This window comes from Cherax quadricarinatus, chromosome 1 (assembly GCF_038502225.1).
Source record: "Cherax quadricarinatus isolate ZL_2023a chromosome 1, ASM3850222v1, whole genome shotgun sequence".
NCBI lineage: Eukaryota > Metazoa > Arthropoda > Malacostraca > Decapoda > Parastacidae > Cherax > Cherax quadricarinatus.
In genome coordinates, this window is record NC_091292.1 from 7,605,484 (window position 1) to 7,616,554 (window position 11,071).

Below are 11,071 nucleotides of genomic sequence, written 5' to 3' on the forward strand. Positions count from 1 at the left end.
CAAAATGAGACTACTACTCACTGGTCTCTCGAGGTAGCAGAGTTACTCCTTATTAACAACCACCATTGTCTCTCACCATTTATGACCTTTTAGGCGCAATGTCAAAGGAACTGCAGTCACCATCCCCTTCCCCAGGTCAAACCTGATTACCCACCATTCCCCATATTCATTATGGCCCATATTGGTTTAACGCTTCTAACGAAGAGAAAGGCGTAGGTCGTGTGATGGCAGCTATTAGTAACGCCAAATTTTATCAAAATCATTTGAGAGAAATTTCAGTTTCAATTAGCCTGTATATAGACGTAACATTTTTCCCGTTGGTGTCATGTACCCTACCGGAAATGGGAAGTGTGACTGAGCGGGAAGGAAGCCACTGTTAATTATTGAACTAAATCATTATATACACTGGTTATTTCCCTCATTGTGACGCTATACGCGGTTACTGTAGTCTAATGAGCCTAGACTTTTCAGGTGTGTGTGTGTGTGTGTGTGTGTGTGTGTGTGTGTGTGTGTGTGTGTGTGTGTGTGTGTGTGTGTGTGTCAGTGCCTGGGCCGATGGAATGACGTCCACAATACTGCGTACTAGTGACCTACATCACACTAGCAGGTAGGTATTACCGGAAACACATTCCAATACTCATGTACACCTATGCAAGCACTCACGCACGCACGCACACACGCACGCACGCACACGCACGCACACACACACACACACATATACCTAGCCAAGCACGTAAAGAAACTAGAGAAAGTGCAAAGGTTTGCAACAAGACTAGTCCCAGAGCTAAGAGGTATGTCCTACGAGGAGAGGTTAAGGGAAATCAACCTGACGACACTGGAGGACAGGAGAGATAGGGGGGACATGATAACGACATACAAAATACTGAGAGGAATTGACAAGGTGGACAAAGACAGGATGTTCCAGAGATTGGACACAGTAACAAGGGGACACAGTTGGAAGTTGAAGACACAGATGAATCACAGGGATGTTAGGAAGTATTTTTTCAGCCACAGAGTAGTCAGTAAGTGGAATAGTTTGGGAAGCGATGTAGTGGAGGTAGGATCCATACATAGCTTTAAGCAGAGGTATGATAAAGCTCACGGTTCAGGGAGAGTGACCTAGTGGCGATCAGTGAAGTGGCGGGTCCAGGAGCTTGGACTCTACCCCTGCAACCTCAACTAGGTGAGTACAATTGCGGCAGAATATGGGCGCCTAACAAACCTAAGGACAGGATTCCGACATCTTAATAAGGAATCGTTCAGGACCCTGTACACCGTGTACGTTAGGCCCATACTGGAGTATGCAGCACCAGTTTGGAACCCACACCTAGCCAAGCACGTAAGGAAACTAGACCAAGTGCAAAGGTTTGCACAAGACTAGTCCCGGAGCTAAGGAGTATGTCCTACGAGGAGAGGTTAGGTGAAATTGACCTAACGATACTGGAAGACAGGAGAGATAGGGGGGACATGATAGCGACATATAAAATACTAAGAGGAATTGACAAGGTGGACAAAGACAGGATGTTCCAGAGATTGGACACAGTAACAAGGGGACACAGTTGGAAGTTGAAGACTCAGATGAATCACAGGGATGTTAGGAAGTATTTCTTCAGTCACAAAGTTGTTAGGAGGTGGAATAGTCAAGGAAGTGATGTAGTGGAGGCAGGATCCATACATAGCTTTAAGAAGAGGTATGATAAAGCTCATGAAGCAGGAAGAGTGATCCAGTAGCGGCCAGTGAAGAGGAGGGCCAAGAGCTGTGAATCGACCCCCACAACCACAATTAGGTGAATACACACATAATACATGAAGCAGGAAGAGTGACCCAGTAGCAACCGGCGAAGAGGCGGGGCCAGGAGCTAGGACTCGACCCCTGCAACCACAAATAGGTGAGTACAAATAGGTGAGTACACACACACACACACACACACACACACGTCAATGGCTTTGAGGTAGAAAACCGTTTAAATTAAGAGACAAAAAAGAAAAAAAAAGAATACGTCATTGTAGTGATACTGGTCCTGTGGGGAGCAGCAGCAGGATAATACTGCACCACCTCTTGGGGCCCTTAACAACAACAACAGTTTGGTGTGTGTCATGGGCGCCAATACAGGGTGTGTGATTCTCTCCTCCTCTATCTCTCTCTCTCTCTCTCTCTCTCTCTCTATATATATATATATATATATATATATATATATATATATATATATATATATATATTAGTGATGCAGATTACATGGCGAGTTTAAATATGTGGCCTGTAGTTTTATAACTTTTCTCTTGACATATGCAAGACATCACCATCCCTGTAGAAGCCATTATTAGATGTACTAGTCATTATATTTTGTTGTTGCAGAAGTACTATGAAGATTCTATGTTCAATAAAGCCTAGAGATAAGGCCTGTGTTTCTATCACAACAGTCATGTCAGAAGCAACCATCGAGTGAGGTACTACAAACATCACTCAGCCAAACTAAATGTTCTCACCACTGCTGGTCTTAATCCGCCATGACAGCTCTGAGGCTCAGCCTACATATAGCCGTCCTGCTCCTCTTCTGGTTAGTGTGTTTTTATAAATGGTCCAAGTCGGACCGAAACGTCGTCGTAAGCTTCTCTCTTTTATGTGCGGGTTATTTGTGTATCTCAGCCTCCACACCAATACAACCTTAACTCTCCATTCATCCCTCCCTCACAATGCACCCCTACCCAACTCCTCCTACTAAACCACACATGTTCTGAATCCTCACCACACCACAACACCCATATCCATGTTATCTACCATATCTCCAGCCTAAATTTCACTCAGTTCCCCCATCATACCTCCAACTTCCCCCACTCTCCTAGCTTCCACCACTTCAAACCCACCAACATTAACCACACGCTAACTACACTCCCCACCTCACACAGACCCCAACATCACAGTATTATAACTTCAACATAACCCCACCTTCCCCTCCATCCTCAACAACCACCATCACTGAAATATCTTTTTCACCCTCTATAATCAGATATATGAGAGTCAAGCCATGAAGACACACACACACACACACACACACACACACACACACACACACACACACACAAGTGCAAAGGTTTGCAACAAGACTAGTCCCAGAGCTAAGAGGTATGTCCTACGAGGAGAGGTTAAGGGAAATCAACCTGACGACACTGGAGGACAGGAGAGATAGGGGGGACATGATAACGACATACAAAATACTGAGAGGAATTGACAAGGTGGACAAAGACAGGATGTTCCAGAGATTGGACACAGTAACAAGGGGACACAGTTGGAAGCTGAAGACACAGATGAATCACAGGGATGTTAGGAAGTATTTCTTCAGCCACAGAGTAGTCAGTAAGTGGAATAGTTTGGGAAGCGATGTAGTGGAGGCAGGATCCATACATAGCTTTAAGCAGAGGTATGATAAAGCTCACGGCTCAGGGAGAGTGACCTAGTAGCGATCAGTGAAGAGGCGGGGCCAGGAGCTCGGACTCGACCCCCGCAACCTCAACTAGGTGAGTACAACTAGGTGAGTACACACACACACACACACACACACACACACACACACACACACACACACACACACACACACACACACACACACACACACACACAGCAGTTCAGACATTGAGGACATCACTTACGAGAGGCCCCTTGGAGCTAGAGATCATGTGGTTCTGAGTTTTGATTATATAGTAGAGTTACAAGTGGAGAAGGTAATAGGAACTGAAGGGGTCAGGCCAAACTATAAAAGGGGGAACTACACAGGTATGAGAAACTTCCTGCAGGAGGTTCAGTGGGACAGAGAAATGGTAGGAAAATCAGTAAACGAGATGATGGAATATGTGGCAACAAAGTGCAAGGAGGCAGAGGAAAGTTTTGTTCCCAAGGGAAACAGAAATAATAGGAAGACCAAAACGAGTCCTTGGTTTACCCGAAGGTGTAGGGAGGCTAAAACTAAGTGCAACAGAGAATGGAAAAGGTACAGGAGGCATAGGACCCAGGAAAACAAGGAGATTAGTAGAAGAGCCAGAAACGAGTATGCACAGATAAGGAGGGAGGCCCAGCGACAGTATGAAAACGACATAGCATCGAAAGTCAAATCTGACCCGAAACTGCTGTATAGCCACATTAGGAGGAAGACAACAGTCAAGGACCAGGTGATAAGGCTGAGGAAAGAAGGTGGAGAACTCACAAGAAACGATCAAGAGGTATGTGAGGAGCTCAACACGAGATTTAAGGAAGTATTTACAGTAGAGACAGGAAGGACTCTGGGGGGACAGACCAGATGGGGACACCAGCAAGGAATACACCAACATGTGTTGGACGACATACATACAGATGAGGAGGAGGTGAAGAAACTGCTAAGGGACATCGATACCTCAAAGGCAATGGGACCGGACAACATCTCCCTGTGGGTCCTTAGAGAGGGAGCAGATATGTTGTGCGTGCCACTTACCACAATCTTCAACACGTCCCTCGAAACTGGGCAACTACCTGAGGTATGGAAGACGGCAAATGTAGTTCCCATTTTTAAAAAAGGAGACAGAAAAGAGGCACTAAACTATAGACCTGTGTCATTGACGTGTATAGTATGCAAAATTATGGAGAAGATTATCAGGAGGAGAGTGGTGGAGCACCTGGAACGGAACAAGAGTATAAATGCCAACCAGCACGGATTCATGGAAGGCAAATCCTGTGTCACAAACCTTCTGGAGTTTTATGATAAAATAACAGAAGTAAGACACGAGAGAGAGGGGTGGGTTGATTGCATCTTCTTGGACTGCAAGAAGGCCTTTGACACAGTTCCTCACAAGAGATTAGTGCAGAAGCTAGAGCATCAGGCACATATAACAGGAAGGGCACTGCAATGGATCAGAGAATACCTGACAGGGAGACAACAACGAGTCATGGTACGTAATGATGTATCACAGTGGGCACCTGTGACGAGTGGGGTCCCACAGGGGTCGGTCCTAGGACCAGTGCTATTTTTGGTATATGTGAACGACATGATGGAAGGGTTAGACTCAGAAGTGTCCCTGTTTGCAGATGATGTGAAGTTAATGAGAATTAAATCTGATGAGGACCAGGCAGGACTTCAAAGGGACCTGGACAGACTGGACACCTGGTCCAGCAAATGGCTTCTCGAATTTAATCCTGCCAAATGCAAAGTCATGAAGATAGGGGAAGGGCACAGAAGACCACAGACCGAGTATAGGCTAGGTGGCCAAAGACTGCAAACCTCACTCAAGGAGAAAGATCTTGGGGTGAGTATAACACCGAGCATGTCTCCGGAAGCACACATCAACCAGATAACTGCTGCAGCATATGGGCGCCTGGCAAACCTGAGAACAGCATTCCGATACCTTAGTAAGGAATCGTTCAAGACACTGTACACCGTGTATGTCAGGCCCATTCTGGAGTATGCAGCACCTGTTTGGAACCCGCACTTGATAAAGCACGTCAAGAAACTAGAGAAAGTACAAAGGTTTGCGACAAGGTTAGTTCCAGAGCTAAGGGGAATGTCCTATGAAGAAAGATTAAGGGAAATCGGCCTGACGACACTGGAGGACAGGAGGGTCAGGGGAGACATGATAACGACATATAAAATACTGCGTGGAATAGACAAGGTGGACAAAGACAGGATGTTCCAGGGAGGGGACACAGAAACAAGAGGCCACAATTGGAAGTTGAAGACACAAATGAGTCAGAGAGATATTAGGAAGTATTTCTTCAGTCATAGAGTTGTAAGGCAGTGGAATAGCCTAGAAAATGACGTAGTGGAGGCAGGAACCATACACAGTTTTAAGACGAGGTTTGATAAAGCTCATGGAGCGGGGAGAGAGAGGGCCCAGTAGCAACCGGTGAAGAGGCGGGGCCAGGAACTAAGACTCGACCCCTGCAACCACAAATAGGTGAGTACAAATAGGTGAGTACACACACACACACACACACACACACACACACACATACACCAAATTTACATTTTAAAAATGTTTATATGATCATAAACAATTTTCACAACGTAATGAAAATTTTTTTTTAGCGCGTCCTCATATACAATAATAATAATAATAATAATAATAATAATAATAATAATAATAATAATAATAATAATAATAATAATAATAATAATGAAAGATCAACAGAATAAAACCCAAACCTAATTGTAAGTTTTAAAATCGAGTAAAGTGATATGATGACATAATTTTTCCCAGTTGCTGTTTCACCAGGAATTTCAGAAGAAAATTTTGACGGATGGCTGGGAACATAAGTATTGACAGTTCTGAACTGCAATTAGCTGACAAGAGTTATCAGAAACAATAATAAAGAAAAATCAGAGCTTAAGCTGCCCCATAGCAACATCAGAAGCAAAATGATAAAAAACGATCAGGTTATCACCTAAACAGAAGAATGATAACACTCACAGGTACCAGAGATGAAGAGGATAATGAAAAAATAATTAAGTATCGGGGTGGCTGTGGTCAGTTGGTAGAGCGGTGGACTGTAGTTGGCATAATGCAACAGACATCCATAGGTCAGTGGTTCGAATCCGGGTCGAAGGAAATGATTTCCATCTGTTATCGGGGCCAGGAGCTGTGAATCGATCCGTGCAACCACAACTAGGTGAGTACAACCTGATAAAGTATCACCGTAGATACTGAAGACGGCTCGGTGCTATGTAAGCCATCTACATCTGCCTGCTGTTACTACATGCCAGTGATTTCATCGTGGTAGTAATATATAATATCGGATTGTAGTACTGTGACCACAAGCTAAATGGCTATACCCATGTCAGGCAGTATTATCAGACATTCTCGCTTCCCTTGTCACTGTTTATCTACTCCTCCAACCTAAACCGTTAAACTGAAATAATATATATATATATATATATATATATATATATATATATATATATATATATATATATATATATATATATATATATATATATTGTATGATTGATAACAGAAATATGCAAAGACAAAACTTAATATGTTTAAATGAATCAGTGATGCCTCAAAGTGCTTTCAACACTACCTGGGGATATGGGCATAAATTTTAAAGGTTCAGTTCATCGTGTCACTTGATGCCATTAAAACTGTGTTAGGACGCGAAATCACTTGAAACCTGCAAGTTAAACTGTGTGGATAACATACATAATTCATGTTAAGCGCTAAACTCATGTGGGTCGTTCAGCGCAAGACATTGTGAACGCTTGATCCTCCGTCTGCTGAGCGCAGACAGTCGCGTTTCCTATTAGCACCTGACTCACGAAATCATAATGACATCAATAACTACAGCAGTATTATAGCAGAGGAACTTCAGCGCAGCAAGAAGGCTGCCCCGAGGACTTCCTCCTGGTATAAACTCTACAACACAACATTACAGTTATATTACCGTGGCTTTCACATATCGCAGCAACGTCAGTGTTCAGGTGATCAATACCAACCGATCATTGCTTGGCATTGATCCCGGCGACATGTTAGGATAAGAAAAGCTCTTAGAGGTTGCAGTAAGACATTAGAATCACTTAGATGCCTTAGTAAACACAATAGAATAATTTGAAAGCTTCAGTAAGACTAAAATAATTTAGAATCACTCAGACACTTTACTCTGACATCACAATAACAGTATAGAGATTACAGCTCTAAAAATATGAAAATCAATTAAAGGTTGGCAATATAAACACCGATCTGGATTTTGAACAAACGAACAACAACAATCTTGACTCGGAACAAAGAAATAACAGCAATTTGGACTCTGAACAAAAAACAACAACCTGGACGCAGAAGGAAAAATCTGGAGGGTGAACAAATAATAATCAGGTCGCTGAACAGAGAAACAAAATCTAGACGCTGAACAATGAAAACAATAATCTGGACGCTGAACAGAAACAAGTCTGGACGATGAACAGACAATAGTAATCTGGACGCTGAACAAAGAAAGAACAATAATGTGGACGCTGGCTGTAGCATAAGAGGTGATGATAGTAACTGAGTGGTCATACACGACAGTCACGGAAGACGGTCACAGAAGACGGGAAATGTTTGTTGATACTCCAGTTCAATGATATTCCAGAGGTCAACGTCCATTAAAGAATCTCTTCAACATAACTGAATCTTCGTCATTCTGTAGACTGAAGTCTTGTATGTTTATATACGGAGAGAGAGAGAGAGAGAGAGAGAGAGAGAGAGAGAGAGAGAGAGAGAGAGAGAGAGAGAGAGAGAGAGAGAGAGAGAGAGAGAGAGAGAGAGAGAGATGGTCTCTAGGCACCATGATGGTAATGCTGGTGCAGTAGTAAGGATGAAAGGGAGGGTGTTGGCACCTGGAGAAGAAGTTGATATCCTTGGGGTGAAATTTGACTCCAAACTAACCATGAAGAACCATGTTGTAAATCTTGCAAACAAGGCAGCCAGGAAGCTTACAGCACTTCGCCGTATCTCGCATCTGCTTGACAGTAGGGGCTGCAAGATTCTGTGCGAGGCACAAGTACGCTCACACCTTGAGTATGCTCCACTTTCTTGGTTTGCCTGCCCCAATCCCTCTCATCTGCGACTGCTTGACAGAGTAGAGAACAGAGCAAGACGTCTCATCTCTCGCCTGGACCCATCCTGGATAGATCTGTCATTTCAGCAGAGCCTTCAACACAGGAGGGATGTGGCTGGCCTTACTGTTATGTACAAGGCCAATATTGTCAAAGTACCACACTTGGATCCACTTCGAGCACAGCGTGAAACAAGCTTTTATGCCACAAGACGGGCAGAAAGCAGCAACTTCACTCTGGCTGTACCCTTCTCCAGAACATCACTCCATCTGAGATCATATATACCCAGGATGACTCGAGTATGGAACACATTCGTACAGCATAATGATGTCAACGAGATAAAGTCAGTTGATCAAATGAAAATGCTGGCCCACAGATGGCTCCAACTTCATCCTGTTCCCTACTTGTATGTCTCATAACAATAAAAATGCTTTCGAATGAGCTGATGTAGGTAACAGCTCTTAGCTTGCCAATAAAGTTAGGAATCCTTAACCTGTAAATAGCTTGTCAATAAAGCTAGGGATCCTTCAAGGGAGGTAGGTGCTTTGCTGTCATTCAGAAGCTCTTAATCCAAGGAACTGAACCTTCTCTTGATCTAACCTGAATGCTTCTCATTCCCCAGGAGCTGTATAACAATAAATACTAGAACACGCTATTCTTCGTGAACTTCAACATGATTTTCTCTCTCTCAATTTTTTTTCTTTACACAGGGTTTGACAAGGTTAAGGCGTCCAGTAACTACAACCAGCTCCCACAATGCATAAGTCGTTGTCCAGCTAATAAATCCTTCAACCACATCTGTGTTGCACTTCTTGCCTCAGAGTTTCATGCCACTGTTCTCGTTATTCCACCACTTTGCACTTTAAACATTTTCGAAATTTTGAGTTCGAATAGTTTTGCAGAATTTTAAATATCTGAATATAGAACAAACAGAGAAGTCTCCTTACTCTACTGCTCGTCTCAAAAAAACACATGAAAATAACAAGAAACACAAACATTGCTATACTACTGTAAATGATATATATTATTATTATTATGTAGGTATGTACTAATTATATATATATATATATATATATATATATATATATATTTATATATATATATATATATATATATATATATATATATATATATATATGTGCAAGACAAGCCACGGGGGGGTGGAAATCTTTAGCTCAAGTACTTTCACACTTCTCAGTGCGTCATCAGGAGCTATGCATTGTCGCATTGTTAAGATCACCTGTCTGCGATTGTTTGAATATATATCATGACTAAATACACGTACATCCACACTCATATACATGCACACAGTATCGTGATATATACATGCACACAGTATATCACGATACTTTTCAAAACGGCTCGGCAAAAGCCTTTCAAAATCATTAACGATTCTTCATCAGTGTCAAACTTGAGAAAAAATGGAAGGTCTTAAGTTGAGGCAGCAGCTCCGAGTAATGTGGGTTCACTAGTTGTTACTTTTGACAAATATCTCGCAATGCAGTTAATTATCGCTATTAATAACACACAAACTCGGAAATTCCTTATATAAATCGTCCAATAATAAGCGTTGTACTTACCATTGTGTTGTGTGAAGGTTACCACTGCTTGGACTGACACGGTGATGGGTAACCTTAGCTAGCACAGGTATGTGCGTGTGTGAGCGAACAACTCTGTGGAGACAGTACGACTGAGCTAGGCGCAGGCACCCACCTTCAGGAGAGTATACCACTTTCTTGGCCCCACGCATGCGCACTGCCATGCATCCCCCTCTTTTTTTTCTTTTTTTTTTAGCAGAATGATATACATCAGCAATATGTTGGTCCCCTTATTCTGCATGGTAGTTACGTAGTGGGAACAGAAACTCGCTTTTTCCCTGTCATATTCCACCACAAAGGATGATTTACACAGTGATAAAATCGACTCCAGACTGAGAGACTGATTACCTCAAACTCCTTCTGATCTTCAACTATTCTTCTCTGTATTGGACTGAGGAAGCCACAGGTTGTCGAAATGTTTCTGCAATAAAGATACGCAATTATTGCACAAGTGTCTAATTCATCAGGAATAAATTGCGCTGCATACTAGAGGTCATCGCTAATTACCACCTCCTAGTCTCTTCCTTCTTTTATCTCGTCCAGTGGGTTACTAAACCTCTCATATTTGTCTTCAACATTGTTGTAGAGAGAGTTTGTCACTTTACATTTCTCTTCCGACCACAGCACCAACCTATTCAGGTCCATATAAACGCTTCCATAACCGGCTACAGATACCTGGAGACGGTCCGGGGGGGTCAACGCCCCCGTGGTCCGGTCTGCGGCTTTTTTTTTTATAAATTGGTGTCACAGTTGAAACTTGCGATTTTTTTATGTTTAAGATCATTTATGTAAATTATGAAGTTATATTGGGGACCTGGGTGTTATTCGGCTGGTGGGGGTCGCATCCTGGGACAAAATTGACCTGATTTGCCCGAAATGCTCTGCTTAACAAGCGGCTTTCTATATAGTGGTATGTCATTG

General features: G+C 42.7%; 1 protein-coding gene across 1 annotated transcript in view; it reads right to left on the minus strand.

Annotated features, from left to right (window-relative positions):
• The window catches only part of LOC128686749 (uncharacterized), a 19,983-nt gene extending 9,725 nt beyond the window's left edge, over positions 1-10,258 (minus strand). Inside the window, exon 1 of the mRNA XM_053773789.2 lies at positions 10,133-10,258. Within this exon, the coding sequence (XP_053629764.2) occupies positions 10,133-10,135 (3 nt within the window). The 5' untranslated portion in view covers positions 10,136-10,258. The remainder of the gene's footprint in view (positions 1-10,132) is intronic.
• Between the last annotated feature and the right edge of the window lie 813 nt (positions 10,259-11,071).